At 46.4% G+C, this 19,941-nt stretch overlaps 1 protein-coding gene and 2 long non-coding RNA genes across 6 annotated transcripts in view; 2 read left to right on the forward strand and 1 right to left on the reverse strand.

Annotated features, from left to right (window-relative positions):
• Nucleotides 1-1,311: 1,311 nt before the first annotated feature.
• LOC120758142 (uncharacterized) lies at nt 1,312-15,783 on the forward strand. 2 transcript variants are annotated; one of them, XR_005702781.2, is made up of 6 exons: nt 1,312-1,474; nt 8,362-8,429; nt 9,020-9,095; nt 11,401-11,545; nt 11,813-12,014; nt 14,213-15,783. It is a non-coding gene; the product is annotated as an uncharacterized LOC120758142 (long non-coding RNA). The 2 variants fall into 2 exon arrangements; XR_005702782.2 differs by lacking the exon at nt 11,401-11,545 and having other exon boundaries at nt 1,316-1,474.
• On the reverse strand, nt 4,384-17,872 carry LOC120758143 (uncharacterized). The gene is made up of 5 exons (XR_005702783.2): nt 17,733-17,872; nt 14,991-15,158; nt 10,255-10,355; nt 4,785-4,986; nt 4,384-4,509 (listed from the first exon to the last, which is right to left on the reverse strand). It is a non-coding gene; the product is annotated as an uncharacterized LOC120758143 (long non-coding RNA).
• Nucleotides 17,461-19,941, forward strand: part of FAM120A (family with sequence similarity 120 member A) — a 46,704-nt gene continuing 44,223 nt past the window's right edge. For 2 of the 3 annotated variants that reach the window (XM_040076039.2, XM_040076038.2), the window contains exon 1: nt 17,461-18,207. In XM_040076039.2, the coding sequence (XP_039931973.1) occupies nt 17,734-18,207 (474 nt within the window). In that variant the 5' untranslated portion in view covers nt 17,461-17,733. The remainder of the gene's footprint in view (nt 18,208-19,941) is intronic. The other variant, XM_040076037.2, reaches the window with a different exon arrangement.

The raw sequence follows: 19,941 nt of genomic DNA on the forward strand, positions 1-19,941 counted from the left end.
TCCCACTGCAGCATCCCACCAAAAGGGTGGCTGGCTTCATTCCAGGAGTGGGGAGGGAGAGGCAAAAGCTGCTCTTAGTTCAGAGATGTCCCAGATGTGCTTTGTATTCTTCCAAGAGGGAAGTAAATCAGTGTTTGTACTGAAAGATGGGCCGTGGAGGTGCAGCTTCCACAAGGCTCCATGACTCAAACATGCACCAAGTTCAGACACATTACATGGCTGTCCTAGGAAGATGCAAACAGGATTGTGATGGCAATATCCTTCTTTAGGCAGGCTTTGTTTGTGTTTTTTTTTCTGGCAAGATATTTTTTCTAATAAATAACTCTTTCTTATGAGCTAGCTGTTGTTAGTGTCCAGAGGACATAAAATAGATCCTATCTGCCCAAAACAGTTCACAGAAATCAAGTATAATTTTGTTTTCTTTACTGGGTAAAAGGAGGAAGATGGCTTTTAAATTAGAAATTTAAGCTCTTCCAGAATTGCAATATAAGATACCAAATCAATCATTCTTCACACAGTTACCTCCTACTCCATGAGCTCCTACTACCACAAAAAATTGGTTATTGCCAACTGAGCTGAGTGAATAATTTGCAGTTTCATATTTGTTAGAGGAATTTTTCCATTTTCTCTTTTCATTATTTGTCCACAAGCAGATTGATTTGCTTGAATATCTTTTTTCCAAACACATGTGCAGTAACCATTCTGGAACTAACTCTTGCTGTGGATCATTTGTGAGCAATTTGTTGCCAGAAGTCTTCAAACATTTGTCCGAAGTCCATTCATTGTATATATGTACTCACATCACATGTCTATTTCTGTGAACAAAACATCAAAAGAACCAGTCCTGAGTATTCTCCCTGAGAACAATTGAAATTATGCACAATTTCACCGTTTAAAAGTTACTTCATTGCTAGCAATAAGGGCAGGGTTCTCCTGGTTATTGTAACATTTTAATGAAAAAATGAAAAACAAGGCTGTATCAGAATCCCAGCTGAAGAGTCTGACCAGGACCATGCTGGACTCAGTGCAAAGCTCTTCTTTCTCCATTTTTTAGATGGAGGAGACTGCCCTTCTCAGAATATAAATCACTGTCTTTTAAGAGAAAAGTTCAAAGGAATGATTGCACTTTTCAGCAGGATCTGGGCCAGGTATCTGGGCCAGGTACCTGTGGGAGGACAGATAGAGATAGTACTGAAGGCAATCTTGCCCCCAATATATTGCAGCTCTGCTAATTACTCAAGAGTGTGAACAGCCTTGCCCTCCCAGCCATGGGTGTGATAAAGAGTGAGTTAGCTGGTAGAGAGTCACTTAGAGCCTGCTGGCTGTGCTGTGAGGAGGAAGGGATGGGAGGGCATGTAGGGGACAGACAGGGTGAGGTGGCTAGGGGTGGGCAGGACTGAGCTGGAACTGCAGAAGGAAGAGAGAAGAAAGTGAGAAAGAGCCGGAGCTGCCCAAGGGAGGCTACGTAGAAAAGGTATGAGACACTTAGATAATAAGATGCTGATGCTTGAAGCCTTCTTTGGTGTCAGTTGTACCTCCTCTGTCAGGTACCGTGTGTCCTTTTGCAAAGAAAAGCATAGGCGTGACTGACAATATGGAAAGGGAGGTAAAAGTCAAACCCCGAGTGCCGTGGTATGCCAGAGCTAAGGGGCTCTAGAATGTCAAATCCCAGTCTCACAGCTGAAGCGTTTGCTTTGAAGGTGCCTGTAAAATACAGGCTTGGTTCTGTGTGGTGTGCTGGGGAAATGCTTTGCTGGTATTCGAGCTACAGTAAACAGCTGCTGCAGCTGCCTCCCCAGCACTCTGTGATGTTAAGTAGGAAAAATGGAAATGAAAAAGGCATGGAATTCACGGATGATGATGTTTGTGATTGTAAATGGGACACGGACAGGCATCTCTTCCATTGTTCCTTACTGTCCACTATGAAAAGAAGAGGACCTAGAAAAACAGTTAAAAAAAAAAAAAAATCACATAGAAATACTGCTAGTGAGAAACCAATTACCATTTTTTCAAATGTGAATTTTGGAAAAGAAGTTTTACTTTATTTTTGCTCTCTAACTTCTTCTGAAATGGTTTTTAAGTCTGTCAGTGCAGAAAAGACTTAGTGCACTGTGTTCATGTCCATCTGAGATGAACAGCCCCTCAGATAATGTAGTTTGTGGCAGAACCAAGTAGTTGATGTTAAGCATCAAAGTTCCCTTGTCTTAGGTTCAAGCGATCAGTTGCAGGCTTGCCCACAAGCTGGGTGCCAGATGCAGCGCAGCCATGGGGATGGGAGAGCCCCACCCGCTGTGCCAAGGTCAGCAGAACCCACACAAACGTGAGAGCCCTGGCTGTGGCACGGAGTGAAATCATCACTGGGAGACATTCAAATGAGATAATTATGTCCTGGTAATTTGCATCTCATTTTGGTGATGTAGTTGTACACTGCCAACGCAGTGCTGGAAATCCGTGCAGCACAGCTCATGTCCTGTCATGCCACGCTGCTGGCCCTTCAGAGGGAGATGCTGTTAACTCTGTACTCAGAAATCAAGTCCCTCGAGACAAGAAAATTATTATGAAGCTGAACAACAATAATTTACACTTAGAAAAGCTCCCTACTTTTCCTTCCACCTGGAGCAGAACAGGGAACTCTTAGATGGTTTTATTGTCTGCTGAAGTGAAATTTTACTCTTTGGCAACAGCACATAAATCCATGGTTTTTCTGCTGAGTTGCTTAAATAGTGTGGTGCTGTATCCATGCTCTATAAGGGCCTGTGCATTCTCCTCAGAGAATGCAATACTGCATTCATGAGTGGAAAGTCTGCTTTGGAGCAGTGGCACAGCAATTTGTGCACCAAGTGATATGTATGGTATTCCCCTTCCTGTTAGATGTGGATCTCAGACACAATAGAAACTTTACATTTAGTTTTACTTACAGTTTTTGCTGAATCACATAAAATGTGATCAGCTCAGAGGTGCGGCGTTATTTCTTTGCTCTCTTCACCACTTGCTGGTATTCTTTTTTTTCCCCAGCACCAACGTGCTGCGGCTTCACATTTGGTATTGTGATACCAATGGAGTTTTACGGCAAAGCAGTGGGGACGTGCTAGCATCAAACAAACGTAAAAAAATTAAAACTCAGTGAGAAGATGGGTTCTTTTCACGCATTTCCTGTAATTATTACAGAAACCTACACTAGTTACTGTACTAAGTTACTGTACTAAGAAGCCCCGAACTCTGCCCGCCTGCCTTTGAACCTGCATTTTCCCGCTGGGAGCAGCGCTGCGGGGCGGCGGTGCCGATGCGGGCACGGTGAGGTGCGGCAGGCAGGCTGTGACCCCGGGCAGCTCCGCACCTGCGGCGCCCTGCGCCCGCTGCACAACGCGGCTCTCGTTCAGCTCCGGCCGCCGGGCTCTGCTTTGCTGTGAAACAGCCCCGTTCCAGAGAGCGGGTATAATCTCTGTAATTACACCGCAACTGCACGGCAGAGACCGTGTCAATGCAGAGTAACTGCGTGTTCCTGCAGCTTACTTGTTAATTATGCACCGCTACTAACGAGTTCAAAGATAAATTGTCATCGCGGGATTTAGGTGCCTGCTAAGGAGGGTCATAATGGAGTTCATGCTGTTGAAGGCTTGTTTTTGTTGATTTTCCAGTGGAATGGGGAAGGGAAACACCTCACCTCTTATGCCCAAAGGCTTTAGTGTGTATTTTGTCCTGGTACAGCAGAGGCACGCTACCACACAAAATAACGTGGCACAATTAGGAAAACTGGGTGAATGAACAAACAAAAATAATTTCCAATAATAAATCACTTTTCAAATTCCATTTAGTGATCCTCCTAAGAAAATGTGGTTAAAATCACTGGTATTGTGTGCAGTAGAACTGCTATGGGTATCCTGGCCCAGTATTTAAACTTGTATGGGCTAAAACCCGAGGAAAATGTCATTTCACAGATGTCACTAGCAAAACTACCAGTTGCAGCAAGGACAGGGCTCTACCAGTGCAGCCTGCCTGGGCTCTTGAAACAGTGTATTTTTTATGGTATCAGACATAGATCACCTTGTGAGGCCAGTTCATAGCCTGTGCTAGCTTTCCTGTGAGCTGCACTGCAGTATTTTGGACTACAACTTACAGCTTTGAATAGGTATTTTAACAGTATTCAGTAAGATAAAATTAGCCTCTCTATAAACTCTCTATTGCTCTTCTCCAAAGTGAAACTTCCCTTTAAATGATGACTCCATGATGGCAGGTATTTTTATTAATTTTTACAACCTGTGTTGAATCACCTTGGGTTTTATTTGTAATCTTTCTTTTCTTTCAATTTCATTAACCTCATATTGATTTTCTTCCTGAAAGGTGTTGTAGATATTTCTGAGCATTTTTTCTATTGAAGTTCTTGGTCTGCTTCTTCCAAAAAAATGGCCATCGTCGATTGCAAAGGAAGATGTTGGTCTTTAGGGGTTGCAGAATCAGAATGAGCAGAGACAAAATAGCCAACTATTAGCTTCTGTTGCTTATAGAAACCTGAAATACAGAATAAGACCACACTGAAACTGGCTGTGCATAACTGCAGACAAAAACAGCAAATAGCTTCAGATACAGAGTGACTGTTGGTTTGAATGGGTTTATGTTTATGTAATGTACATAATGACTTCAAATACAAGGGAGCTTTTCATCTCCAGCACTGTGAACAGGGCAGTCTAATTGAGGCTCCTTAGCACAGCTGCTGCAGCTGATGAGATCCTCTGAAGATGGAAACCTGCATCATAAGGAGGATGAAAAAGGAGAGGGAAACATACCTTGTTTTCTTTCACTCATTTTAATCCCTCCTCTGTCTACCCTGGAGAACTGTTTGTAGGTTCTCTTAGAACACAGCCAAAGTGAATGGAAATGATGTTTCTTCACTCCCTGGGTCTGCTCTTGTTCTCCCTGAAATCTGCAGTGAGATTCTTGCTGTCTTCAGTAGTACCAGGCACAGGTTGACCAGGCCTTGAATGTCCCCTAATGAAAAAGAGCAAAGAGTACTGAATGGGAGAGATACTCATTAATAACTATCTAGGAGAACATGGTTTCCTTGAAAGGCTAATTAACTTGAGAGCCATCCATTCAAGAAAAAAGTCGGATCAATGGGAGAACAAATTAAAAATGAAGAATCTCTCATAAAACCAGACAGTGGAATACTGCATTCAAGAGGACAGTCACAAATTAAAAGAAATGTCAACATATCAAGTGGCAGGAACTTCAGAAGGTAATTTTTCCCTCATTTTCATATGCATTCTTCATAAGCAATATCAAGAAGTGTAACATGCTAATAGCTAATAACAGGATAAGATTCACTAATTTACTAACAGAATAACTTAATGTGTATCAAAGGAATAATTTTCTCATTTCATTCTTTTTCTTTTAGATCTAACACTAAGCTGGGTATTATCAAGTAGATAAAACTGCATAGATTACAACTCATCTAAAATACTGACTAAAATAGTCATTTTAGAATTAAGATTGCTTTTTTATGTCAGATGTCTCCTTTAAGTTTATGGAATCACGTATCTTTTTACCCTCATCATAATTCAGATTTCAAAAAGGAAATCAGGAAGTTATCTTTGTGGACATGTGATGTTCTGCTAAAAACAGAGTGTTTTGCAGAGACAGACCTGTCATGATCCTAAACTCTGAAAATGTTGAGGACTGCAGAGGGAAGAGGTTACCCAGAGGGGGATACCAAACATTTGACCAGGTCAAATCACAGCAGACCTAACCCAGTGTTGTTCAGTCGTGCTTTGGGCAGAAGGCAGGAGCTGATCTAAAGTCCAACCAGTATTTCTGTGGTGTAAATCAGATTGAAGCCAGTGGTATTACCAACATCTTAACACAGATGATGTCAAACACAACTAACTTAATAGTTCACACAGCAGAAAAGAGGAAGGAAGACACACCTCCCAGGCTGGCTTGTTGCCTCAGAGCCAACTCCTCACCAACAGGGCACAGTGCTGCAGTGTGTCACACACTGCTATCACATCCCTCTCCTCATATTCCAGCCACAAACACGATGTGTTCTGGTGCCCCTTTAATGGGGAAGGCCAGGCTGTTGGAACGAATGGTTTTGTGGCAGATGGAGCAACATTTGCAATTGGGAAAAAAACCAATCTCACACTGCCAAAACATTAATAATTCTGCTTTCTTGGAAATATTCTGCCACTGTCACCGCTACATGTAAATTTGTCATGTAAATATGACTTTTTCCAGAGGAGAAAGGTGCGATTCAGCACGCTTTCTGAGGACAAGCACCTCTCTGCATCTGTTCTTTCCCTCCTTCAAAACAATTTGCTGTCAGTCAAAAATGTTCAGAGCTGCAGCACCATGGGGGTGATACTCCTGGTTATTTCGGTGAGAGGCAGGAGCGAGCAGGGCTGGTTTGGGCAGGCTGGCCCATGGTCCCCACTCACCTGAACCAGGCAGTCAGGACACAGTGAAATCCAGCGGGGAATGGCTTCTTTTGGTTCATTTGCATATTTTTGCACACTGTATCTCTTTCTGTGAATTCCTGTGTTCTTTACACTGTGGGAAAAACAAGAATTTCCCTCTCTTCCTTTATTCCACACAGTATTTTTCATAGCCATATAATGTTGTTTATTAATTTCCTTTTAAAAGTAGATACTCATAATCCTTTCAAATTCTGCATCTATACAACATCAAAGCATTTCAGTGAGTTTTTCAGTCCCTCTATATTCCAGCTGCCTGGTGCAGGAGTCAGACATGTGGTGGTAGTACTGCAGGCAGTAAAGATGTCCAACCTCTCTGCAGCTCTCCCTGCTGTATTTATTGATCTCTGGGGAAACTGATCCTCAGACACCAAAAAAACCTTTCTGTGATGCCCAGCTGTTTAGCAGAAGCCAATAGGACCAGTGGGCTTTTGGTTTAAAAAGACAGCCATTGTCCTTCCACTGAGGAGGAGCCGAGACTTGTTTTTAACGTCACACTTTTCTATACATCATGACAAAAAGCTGAATAATTCTCTTTTAATTTAGGAGGAGAGTACAAGACAAAGAAATAGTCTGATAGATTTTTAGATTAGAGCTTCTTCCCTGAGAACAGAGGCTGTTGCAGTGTGGTCCCATGCCAGAGATAATCCTCTTATCCCCAGTACTGTCAGCTGGGCCAATATATTTTCAAGAACTGCTGCACTAAACTGAGAGTTCTCCAACATGATGCAGCTGCAAATTTAGATTTTTGACTCCCTCTGTCAGTGCTAGGATTAAGAAGTCATGAAGGTAATCTGCATCATGATGATATTATAATGATTGCTCTGAAATGGAGAATTATCACACACCTGTTTGTATTCTCCAACTTGAGACATACCTGTAGGAAGTCGGTTTCTGACGACATGTTTGGGCAAACGATGCCTTATCTGCATGCTTTTTCCATGCATCATCCCGATCTGGGAAGCTGAATGCCATAAGCAGAAAGCTATGTTAATTGTACAGGCTTGGAAGTCAGTGTAGTCCAAAACATATTCCTCAAGACCAAAGTCTGCTCGAGAAGCTGGAGATGTTTCGTATCTCTTAGGGGAATCACAGGAAGTGTTTGACACAAGAATCTCCAGCAAAGAGCATCTTGGCCTTATGGATATGACATATTTCTGTTTTCTAAAGCTAAAACCCACTATGTGTATGAACTGGTACTCTAAACACGAGTGCAAGTAAAAGAGTTCTACTGTTGCTGGACTCCTCCTCCTCAATTTACGCAGTCAGCAAAATTACTTTCTCAGTATTGAGTTACAGTAAAGAATTGTTAAATGTGGTGTAACTGAGAGCAAAGACAAAGTCAAGTCAATGGGGTTTGCTTCAGCTTGTGACACTTCAGATAAAGCCTCTAAATTTGTTTGGATCATAAAAGTGAAAGTATAGAGAAAATATGTGCTACAAAAATAGAAGTTTCTTACTAAAGCAGTTTTTATGGAAATGCTCACAGATGAGTTAGTGCTATTTGCTTCTAATTTGGTTTCATTCTCCATACTGTACGTTAGCAAACTTAGACCACAATGCTAAGCGCCTTACATGTTTTTCTTTAATTAAAATTTTCAAAAGAATCACATTGCATGAGCATTTGCCAATACAAAAAGCACACTCAGAGATCCTGGGTAAAATCCAGGCACCCTTAGAGTAACCAGTAAAATTCCCATTGAAGACATGATTCTACTCTACAAGTCTTTGCTATATATGGGTAATAAAAATCACCTTGTCACTTATGAGTTAAGTTCTTCAGTACACTATTCTGAGAACCTTAGCTGTGAATGAGCTCCACACTAGCACTTAACCACTTCCCTTACTAGATAAAAACAATGTTACTTTGGAGTCTAATAATGTCTGTTTTCAGGTATGTTTATAATTGCTGAAATATGCAGCAGATGCCAGTTTAGACAAGCTTCCTGCCTGTGGATAGAGGTAGGTACTCAGTCTAATAATCTGCAGTTTTTCTACAGAGTTTGAGCACAGGATTGCCTGCACTGAGGTCTGGGAGAAATCTGAACCACTAGAATTTAGGGATTCTCTTAACTGTTCACTACGAAGTTATAGGTGATTAGTACATGAAAGTGGTGCGAAAATTAAGAAGATTAAGAACAATCTTTGTGATCATTAATAGAAGACCAGGTGTAACAATTTACCTGTATTTCATTCTGAGCAATTTTTTGCCCATGTGAGATGCTGAAGTGGGAAGTTCTGCCATTCTTGCTCTGACATAGGTTTTAGCATAATTTTTTCTTCCATAGCTCAGCCATACTCAGCCCCATTTTTCTTCCATAACTCAGCCCCATTGCTATAGGATTTGATGTTTGGGGAAAAAAAAATCAGTCAAGGCTGCTCTAGGCCAGCACTGGTCAGCAAGGGCACGAGCAGCAGGGTTGGAGCTGGTGCCCGCTGCTGCCATGGCCCTTGGGACGTCACCATCCTGCAGCTGCAGGAAGGACAGAGGGCTGAGGGCTGCTCCTCTGCCTCAGTGCAAAGTTAATTCCCTAACTGGGGTTTTCTTGCAGCTCTAGGATGTTACCTAGTTACCAGTGAATCACAGCCTGGTAACCACTCAGAATTCTGGGGCTTATTTACGACAAGGTAAGTGACCCTGAACACGTCAGGCTGGGGACACTTAGGCTGCCCAGCTGTACAACAGGATGAGACTCACACAAAATTGATTTGAAGTGTTAAGATTAAAACTGCGGTATGAAATGAATTACCATTAGTATTGACAACACTAATTCTATTTAAAAACTATTGAGCTGGTTTAAAATTAAACTTCAGGTTCCCTTCACCTGCAACCCAACCCTGAAGCCATGGAAGCCTGCATTGTCCATCCCATGCCAGATTTTCCCATTTGGTTGGAAGATTGCTATTAATAGACCATAAGTGGATATATAAAAAAAGGAAAAAGTGAGATTACCCAATTCTGCAAACAATCATGTTTGCTTGCTTCAGTTTTGAGAAAGGTTGTCCGAAATTTAGGGGCTTAATCCTCTCCTTTTGTGGCTCTGGACCATCCATCCCTCCTGCCTCCCCCAGTGCTGGCTAAGAGGGGTTGCTAAGCGACATGTTCTTCTCTTCTGTACTTTAGCAGAGAGGAGCAGATCAAAGACACCCACAGTCCTGAATTATTTTATAAATGAATTTAAAGAGACACTCTCCTGTGCTGTATTATGTGGGGGGAGATCAAAAGTTGCTGGGTATAGTGAGAGTAACTGGAGAATTAAACTGATGTCTTCTGGAAAATAAGAATGCTCTCATAAATGAGAGCTGTTTAGTATTTGCCTTTTTTGTTGTTGTTGTTGTTTTTGGTTTGGGGTTTTTTTTGGGGGGGTGATCAGAACTAGATTACAATTTTTTTATGCTAGTTAATATTTCTAGTTTCATGGCAGTCAAGAGATTGAGTGCAGCCCAGGCTGCATGTGTGTACAACTTTCAGAAGTCAGGGTTTCTGTCATCGAGTGACAAGCTTGCAGGTTTTAACTCTTTTCATCTCTCACAAGAGAGAGAACCTATTATCCAAAAATATTTAAATTTTTAATTTTTAAATGTTTTCCTGATTGATGTTAGGCAGGAAAGCCACAGGATAAAGTTCAATATATCTTTAAGAGAATAAATAGAGATAAGGAAGTAACCTGTGTAGATCAGGCAGAAAACCTACAACACCAACATCTCAGTCCTTGCTGAAAAGAATGAAAACCAAATTACTAACCTGTAATTACAAAAGCTGGGAATACACAAGTTTAAACATTACCTCTTACAAGACCTTCACTTTCCTGGCATCATCTCAGCTCGGCTGCTCTGTGTAAGCTGAGGTGTTTGTAGGAGCAGGCTGGCAGCTCAGGCAGGTGTTTGCTGAAACAGAAGAGGGGGGAATTAGTTGCCCTCATATCTACTCAGTTTCAAATACTATCAATGATATAAAAGGAAAAAAAACCCACCAGTTGGTAACAAAGTGCAAAAATTTTTATGACTTTTCATTTCCAGAGCCACAGTCCTCGGGAAACAGAGAGACACACAAAAAACACCCCTAAAGTCTTCCTCAGGCAAGCAAGACAGACCATTTATGTAGAAAGTAAAACTCTTAGGTCAGATGGCCGCAAAAAATTGCATGTAAAATTTTTCCCACGTGCAAATCTTGTTGTTCTGCACCAGCCACCTGAGGTGCACAAGCAAATGTCTCCTTTAAGGCTGTTTCAGGGGCTCGCTGAGGCAGAGGTGCCCCTGCAGCTCCAGGCACAACATCGCTGCGGGAAGGTGTGCACAGAGGATCCCACTCTCTTCACCGTGTGCCTGGTCACAGAGTGGAGCAAGCTTCTCTCTCTTGTCCTAGGCCAGTAATCTCACATCAAACTGAGGGTAGATCAGTGAAACTAATACACTCTCAGACTATAAAGGGATTAACCTCACATAAATTTCACAAAAAAACCCCCAAAAAAACCCTAAAAAAACACAGTGTAAGGATTTATTTACATGCATTTTATTTTCCAGTGAGAAAACAAGCCTCCCTTTTTTTCTTGCATCATTAAAAGTCTCTTCAAAATTCGGACTGCTTAGATTTAGCACGTAAAATCCACTGTACTACAGCTAACCTACATTCTCATAAAAGCACGTATTTTAGAACAGGGCTCAGACAGTTTCCCCATTTGTAGATATCAATTACACAGGCAAGATATGTGCTTTAGTTTCACTGACAGGGTGTTTTATGTATAAACATCTTGACCAGCATTACACTGTCAGTGGATAGCAGATTTGGTGTATTTTGGCTGAATTTCTGAAGGGGAAAACTGTGACTTGCACTCTAAATATTTTTTCTGGAGAATGGATTCCTCCACACACTATGAGCATCTTGTACAGAATACAAGTAAACATTTGGGAAGGAATTTTGTGCTTGTGGCAGGTGTGATTTGCCAGCCTTGGAAGCTGAACTCACTTGGACTGACTGCCCAGCACAGCTCTGGCTGTGTGAGCTCTACAGGCCGACCATGTTCCCACCACACCACTGCTCCTGCTGCAACGGCGAGGAGAGTTACAGAACCCTCGAGGTGAATGGCTTGGAAGGGATCTCAAAGATCATCCAGTGCCCCCCCGTCATGGCAGGGACACCGTCCACTGTCCCAGGCTCCAAGCCCCAATGTCCAACCTGGCCTTGGGCACTGCCAGGGATCCAGGGGCAGCCACAGCTGCTCTGGGCACCCTGTGCCAGGGCCTGCCCACCCTCACAGCCAAGAATTTCTTTCTAATATTTAACTTAAACCTGTTCTCTGTCAGTCCAGGTCCTTGTAATAGCCTCTTTCCATGTTTCTTGTAAGCTCCCTTCAGGTACTGGAAGGCTGCAGTTGGGTCTCCCTGAAGGTTCCCTTCTCCAGGCTGAACAACCCCACTGCTCTCAGCCTTTCCTTGTGGCAGAGGTGCTCCATCCTTCTGATCATCCTGGCGGCCCCCCTGGACTTGCTCCAACAGGTTGATGTTGTTCCTGGCTGTACAGGCAGCTTGTTAGGATCTGCATTTCTGGTGAGTTTATTCAAACATCCTGACCAAGCTGTGTTCAGGGATGCACTTCAATTGAGCTAGTATTTTATCTTAAAGGTAAAATGTTCTGAAGTGGCGGTGTTGTAAGAATGTCAGTTAATTTTTATTAATATTGGTAGAATTTTATTTAATTAATGTAAGTAATTGTGATTCAGTGCTTCTCTTTCCTTACTTTCAGAATGCTGCAAGAACATGTGCTGCAGCTGGGCTGCTGGATCCCAGATGTGAGCAGCCAGGGCTGGGTTTGGGTCTGGGAACAGATGATGCTTTTGACACGCGGGAGGGCAGTGAAGGCCTTTGAGAACATTAATAACACTGCTTGATGCTTCTGCTGTGCTGTGCCTGCTTAAAGCTCAACATAGACTATGAGTAATTAGTGATCTGGATGTCTCTGAAATGATCAGCAGCAGCATTTAAATCATCATTAAAATACAATTAGCAGCCCTTTGAACAGAATGCTGTCGTTCAGAGCAGTCTAATTGGTGGCTCGTGGGCCAGTTCTGGACAACAGGAGGATTGTCTGCTTCTCCAACTGCACTAGCTCAAGGAGCACCCTGTCCCAGGAGTGGCGGCCATGCCTCTGGGATGGACATGGGAGAGCCATTATGCGACAGGAAAGGCAACAGCACAAAGTATCCCTTGTGTCCAGGCCACTACTTTGAAAAAGTCTGGATTTATGGACCTCATTTCATTCTGTGTGCTGATTCAAACAGGCGCAGCCCCAGAACTTTATACTTTGCAATTCAAATCAGTTTTATTTTTTTTTTATACTTCCATTTTAGACTCTGCAGCAAGAGCTGTAGGGATGAAATAAGGGCAGACCACGTAAGATGAGTAACTGAGGGATCCACATCTACAGGTGGTGTGTGGCAGACCGTGCTGCCCTGTGTTTGGGCAAGATGAAGAATTCAGTTGCTGTAGCAGACTGAAGGTGAAGGTCTGGTTTGGATGATGTTCCCAAACCTGGCAGTCCTACCCCACGTTTAGGTAGCTAAAGCTGTTAGTTCCATGCCTGAGGTACTTGTGTTAATTGCATAAATGCCGACAAAAATGACATGTTTTTAAAGCGTTGGAAGTGTAAATAGCTGCTGTTTGAATGGCCACAGTAGATGGATTTTAGCTCAGACATGGTCTCGAGATACCACTGGCAAGTGGTAATCTACTACCTAATATCAAGCTGTAGCATTCTGTTAGTATCTTTTGGTAATAATTTTGATGCTCCTGCAAAAACTGCAGTAGAATAGGCCTTAAATACTGGCTTTTTGTATGACTGCCACAACTGCCACAGGAACAGCACACTACTGTTCCAGCTTTTTGAAGAAGCAGTGCTACTGCTCCCCACCAGCTCCCGCTGCCTGCTCTTATAATGCCCTTATTATTTATGTTTTTTGTCTTGAAAATTCAAGTTTAGAACTTAAAATTTTCATGCTTTTGTTTCTTAAAACTAATCAAAGGCAGCGAATGGCCCTGATGTAATCTGTGTAGTGTGTGCTGTGGCTGAGCATCCACTGCTGTGAAAGCACTGCTTGTTCTCTGAAAGGAGGAATTCTTTCAGCCAGCGTCATTGCCCCCTCCTCCTTCAGCCTGCTTCTCCCAGGCACTCGGAGGACTCGCTGGCAGTCATTTTCTTGCCCTAAAAGTTTGCTGGAGCAACACCATCATTTACCCTGTGTATGCCCGGGGCCAAACTCCTCAAGGGTTGGCCTCTATGGACAATCAGAAATGTTGAGTTTGAGCACAGCAGCGGCTCTAGTGAAGTACGCTGCCTTTTGAATCATCTTTTCTTTGGACTGGTAGTCCCTAGAGAGCTGATGCTGATGGAGACACTGTAGTGTTTTAAATAACTCGGTCATGTGCCTTCTACATGCACACCTTTGTCCTAAGAGGAAAATGTTCCATCTGAAGTATCATAGATATTTGAAAAATGTTATTGTATGCTTAAGCAAGATGGTGTTTGTTAATATTTTGTGGTGATACCTGAACATGGAAAACCTTTTATAAATGTTGTGTGATTGTGTATAGTTTAATTGCAGCAACTTAAGAGACAAGAAGGTGACGTCGCAGGTGATAGCAAATACGATGATACAAAATCAGAGCAAGATGGCAACTAGTGACAAATTTTATCCCCAATACTTTTTTAAACCTCAACAATTTTTCTTCAATTTCTTTTATTTTTGCAGCTTTTTTCGACTGAACGACAGGCATACCTAGAACTGTGAGCACTGAAGTAGCAATGCCGAAAAGCACCTGCCCACAGGTGAGCCCACGGCCACTTGCAGACCTGGCAGTGACGTGAAGGCTGGGAGCTCTTCTACAGCAGCAAGAACAGGGAAGTTCTGGGGCAGCAGCTCCACAGCCAGACACACCAGGCTGAGAAAAGAGGAGAAATTTTAAGGGAAATCACATCAAACAAGTGTTTCCCATGTATCTATTCCCTGCAGGCAGACACACCTCACAGGTCACAGTGGCTAGTCTGTGTCCGTGCTCCTCTTGCTGTGGGACTGACTTTCGTTAGCAGAGGAACCAAGACTAAACTGATAGCATTCATCTCTGTTCTTGCTCTGACATGGTTATTCGTTAGTTCTTCCTAATGACTGTTCAGTTCCTTCCTTTGAGGGAGCCACTCCTAATTCTCTTCTGTTCAGGTTGGATAATGAGTCACTGACTTTAATACCAACCGCTATTAACCCTTCCTTCACACAACCAGCATCTGGGAACTGTGGAACACACTGTGTCTCGGTGCTGAGGAAGAAGATTGATGAATCCTGCAGGCTTTCTGCTGCTGGCTGATGAAAAAAACACCTTGTTTGCCTCATGTCTTTGATTAATTGCTCTTTAAGTCTAGTTTAATCTACCTGCTTTCCAGAGTAATTTTGTTTTCCATAAATTTAACTTATTTTCCATTGTCTTCTTATCTGGCCAAACTTTTTGTTTGTATTAAATAAGTTCTGGAAGCACCTTGTTTCCCGTTATGCTTTTCCTCTCTCTTTTCTTCTCTTCGGGGAGGAAGGGTTGTGTTTGTGGCTGGGCATGAGCTGGCAGTGCTCAGTTCTGCTGCGCCTCCCTGACTCCAAGAATGCTGACAGCCAAACTCCTGGTGGCACCTGCTCTGGACTAGTTTCCTTCCTAAACAAAACAAACAAACAAAAAACCAGAAAAAAAAATAAGGAAATTTATCATCTTTTATTTATAGATGATTTGCCATTCCTAAGACTTTTGAACCTACAGACTCTGCGAGACAATGACAAGAAGTGAATTCTTGACTCAGTTATTGCTCACAAGGCTACTTAGAGAATGACTTGTTTGTGATCAAGCTTTGCACTGTTGGAGCACTGGACACATGCAGGGCTGTCTGAAAGTCTGCTTTTTAGGCACTTCATGTATGGTAGTACTTGTTATTTTGGCCAAATTTTGGTGATTTTTAGGATATTTGATATTCTTAAGTTCTCCTTGATCCACTTCCCTTCTATTAGTACTACTGACCTGCAACCATGTTTTGTGTGTTCCTCAAAGTGTTCCAAATTGTTTTATTATTTGATGTTATTATAGCATATCCTTATAATCTAAGCATTCTAAGGGAAAGGTAGTTCAGAAAGAGACCACACTATTTACTTAGGAAACCACATTCTCAGATTACTGCAAAAACAGACTTCCAAGAAGGAGCATGCCCTTGTCATTGATTACCTCCATAGCTTTTCCAGTGTTCTTTATTCCACCATCCTGAAGCTGCACCAGTTGGGCTCAGGCACACACCCGTGGCACTCACTGCCTGGGAGTGCGCCGGCCCACTCCTGCTGCAACAGCTATTCCCTGCTGGGAATATTTACTGTGGGTGCCGATCCTGCCTGACTGAAATCTCATTAACAATATGCTTTTACTCATTAATTAAATATTAACGTGAACATACAGCATCAGCAGCTTGACATTTCCTGTAGTTTTCCAACACCTGAAACAGCAGAGAATTGTTCACGTGCTGTGGTCATATTGCAAAGCTAACTTGCAGGCAACCTCTGAAGCTTGAGCACCTCAGCCTTTTAAAAAATAATTTAATCTGACAATTCCTCACTGCCTGTGCAGTGAAGAGCAGGTTTCTTTCAGTAGTTGATATTAATCCTCATTTCTGGCTTTCTTCCCTGATAGTTGATACTTATGCTCATTTACCAGTTTGGCTGCCCTGTGGATGGTAGGTCTCAAGATGCAAGCAGTTGCCACTTTAAGCAGGTCTAAGGTGATGAGACTGCCAGAATCATTGAGGGAGATAATTGTGTATCCCTATTCTGCACCGGTGTGGCCTCACCTCGAGTCTTTTGTGGAGTTTCATGTGCCACAGTACAGGATCTAAAGCTATTACAGCACACCCAAAGGAGGGCAATGAAGATGGGGAAGGGTCTGGAGGGGCCCTACAAGCAGTGGCTGAGGGCACTGGGTTTGCTCAGCTGCAGAAGGGAAGACTGAGGGCAGAGCTCCCCGGGGGCTGCAGCTCCTCCCGAGGGGCAGCTCCCATCTCTGCTCTGGGACAGGGACAGCAGCCAGGGAACGGCTGGAGCTGGGCCAGGGCAGGCTCAGGGTGGAGAGCAGGGAAAGCTTCTTCCCCCAGAGGCTGCTGGGCACTGAACAGACTCCCTGGGTTTGCTCATGTCCCCGAGGCTGCCCGAGCTCCAGGAGCGTTTGGACAGCGCTGCCAGGGATGCACAGGCTGGGATTGCTGGAGGGGCTGTGCAGGGACAGGAGCTGGTCTCGATGATCCTTGTAGATCCCTTCCGGCTCGAGGTATTCTACGATCTGGAAGCTTTACCAGCAGCAGCAAACGCTCAGCCGGGAGAGGCCAGGCCAGCCGGTCACTTTTACGGGAGGCGCTATGGCCAGGTCGGGTGCGGCACCAGGCCGGGAGCCCCGCGGCTCCGCGGCCCGAACCGAACCGCTGCGGCGCCACTTCTGCCGCCCTGTCACGGCCGAACACCCGTGAGCAACAGGTGCCCGGGGCGCCGCTGCCCCGAGCTGGGCCCGCCGGGCTGACGGAGCGCCGCCGCCCGGCAGCGCGGGGCCAGGGCCGGGCCCAGCCGAGCCGGGAGACCCCGGCCCGGATCCTGCCCCGGTTCCCGCCGCCGCTCCCCGCCCCGGCCCCCTCCCCTTCCCCGCCACTCGCTTCCGCCGCGCTCCCGCGCATGCCCGGGTTATGCAACGGCCGCGGCGGGCGGGCCGGGCCGGGCCAGAGCCGCAGGGCAGGGCAGGCCAGGGGGCCGTGAGGGGCTCCGGGCTCCGGGCACGGGCGGCGCCGAGGGCGCTCCGCTCCTCCCGCGCTCCCGCCGCGGCCCCGCGCGGTGTGTGAGTGGCAGCGGCGCCGCCGCCAAGTCCCGCCCGTTCCGCTCTCGCTGCCGCAGGCGGCGGCGGCGGCGGGTTGGCTTCCTGCGCGCCCGGCCGCTCCCCCGCCCCCCGGCAGTCGGAGCCGCAGCCGCCCGGATCCCCGAGCCATGGCTCTGTGAGCGCAGCACATGGCGGCCGCGGCAGCCATGAGCCCCCCACTAATCCATACAACTCCCCCCTGATCGGCCACCGACGGCAGCCAGCGCTCCCACCCGGCTCCACCGCTCCCACCGCCCGCCCGCCGCCGCCGCGCCGCCCGGCCCGAGCCCAGACCCCGCTGCCGCCGCCGCCGCCGGGCCCCCGCTCGCCCGCCCGCCGCCGCCGCCCGGTCCTCACCATGGGAGTGCAGGGATTCCAGGACTACATCGAGAAGCACTGCCCCAGCGCCGTGGTGCCCGTCGAGCTGCAGAAGCTGGCGCGGGGCAGCCTCGTGGGTGGGGGCCGCCAGCGGCCCCCCCAGACCCCGCTGCGCCTCCTCATCGACGCCGACAACTGCCTGCACCGGCTCTACGGCGGCTTCTACACGGACTGGGTGAGCGGCGGGCAGTGGAACCACATGCTGGGCTACCTGGCGGCCCTGGCCAAGGCCTGCTTCAACGGGAACATCGAGCTCTTCGTCTTCTTCAACGGCGCCCTGGAGAAGGCCCGGCTGCACGAGTGGGTGAAGCGCCAGGGCAACGAGCGCCAGACGGCGCAGCAGATCGTCAGCCACGTCCAGAACAAGGGCACCCCGCCGCCCAAGGTCTGGTTCCTGCCGCCCGTCTGCATGGCGCACTGCATCCGCCTGGCCCTCATCCGCTTCCACATCAAGGTGAGGAGGAGCCCGGGGTCCCCCCGCGCGGGGGTCCCGGCGCCCCCTCCCCGCCGCTGCCCGCCGGCTCCAAGATGGCAGCGGGGGCTGCCCGCGGGGGAGGGAGGGCACCCTCAGCCGCTCACCTCAGCGCCTCAAAATGTCGCCCAGACCCGCGGGGGCGGCACAACTTTGGGCGGCCTCAATCCCCGGGGGATTTTGGCTTATTTACACGGCGCTGCTCGCCGCCCCGCCGAGGCCGGAGGCCGGGAGGCCTTGGCGGGGCGACCGGCAGCGCCCATGGCCCGGCCCGGCGGCAGGGCGGCTTCTGCCTCCATGTTCTTTCGCTCCGTTGACTCAAAATGTCCCTTCTTGCCTTGTGGGCTGTGGTACCGCCGGGGAGAGCGGGTGGGCGAAAAGCATCTCTGTAATTAATTATAGAGAGGAGGAAAAAATAATTAATCAGCTTAGTTCTCGCGCAGGACGGATCTGCAACAAGTTCCCGGCTGGGGCGAGGTGTTTTAAACTTGGGCTGAAGGGGAAATAGCTCGCTGCAGAAAACACAGGGGTGCCACTTTTGGCTTTATGGAGGTTTTCGTGTTTTGCTCAGCGTTCTCAGTATCAACAGGCTTTTAAAACCAGTTGTGGACTAACTGGCTCCTTACTCCATAGTAGCAACACTTCTAATTTGTGCGATCAGCAGTGCCAAGCTCACAGTCCTTCTTTTAAACTCCTTAGTTTAAGGGGCAACCTCAGTTTTGCGGCCCCACAAGCAGCCCTTCCTGTCGGGGCTGGGCTCCATGGCCATCTTGCGCTCGAAGGCCACGATTTCAAAGGTTGCAGGATATGACCACGTCGCATCTCTCCACACGGCGTTCCCGATTTACGATGGTTTCTGTTCAGCTGAGCGATTGTGTATATTGAAACACAAGACGCTGGAAAAACAAGCCCAGGGATGAAGTTGCAGTTTTAGGAGTTGCCCGCTCACCTTCCCGCTGGGGAGGGAAGAGCAGCAGGAGGGAAGCACATACTCCTAGGCTTTATTATCTTAAATTACTTTTGTGTGTAGAAAAATATTATGTAACCTTCAGAATGCTCGATCACTAGCAGCAGCGTAATGTTATTTGGCCTTTGGGCAGATTAGAAACATTCTGGCTGGGCTGCAGCCCTGGGGTACAGAGGCCTCTCTCCAAGGAGCTCACCGCACAGGTGACTTTGGGTGAAGTTTCTCCTGGTTCTGCCAGCTGGGCGAGAATCAGTGTTGCTCCCTCGGAGTGCCCTGTCCAGGCTCCTCGGTGGAGGAGCGTGGAGCTGGAGCGCAGCCCGTGCTGAGTTCAGCCCGCCCCGGCCGTGGCGGGGATTGGGTCACCAGGCCGGGCCACTGCGCCGGGCAAAGCACGTGTGGAATGAACTGGAAGCGGAGGCGAAGCTCGTTCTTGCAGGGCGTGTGTAGCTCTGCCAAACGCCGTGCCTTGGGCTTGGCCTTGGTTAGAGTGAGGAGCTTACGGCGGGTCTGCTGGTTTTTGTGTGTTTTCCTGGTCAGCATACAAGCCAGATGGTGTTACGTTTTTTGGATGGTGAGAATTTGCATGATAAGTAAAACATCCCTATCATTTGAACTTTTGGGGACTTTTTGTAGCTAGGAAATACTTTTGTTCTTTCAGTAAAAAGTTTTAGGGCCCATGCAGTGAAAGTCTTTACCTAGACCTGTTTGTGGGTGCATTATAAATCTTCCTCATTTGTTACTGAGACTTA

Source organism: Hirundo rustica, chromosome 12 (genome assembly GCF_015227805.2).
Source record: "Hirundo rustica isolate bHirRus1 chromosome 12, bHirRus1.pri.v3, whole genome shotgun sequence".
In the NCBI taxonomy this organism is placed as follows: Eukaryota; Metazoa; Chordata; class Aves; order Passeriformes; family Hirundinidae; genus Hirundo; species Hirundo rustica.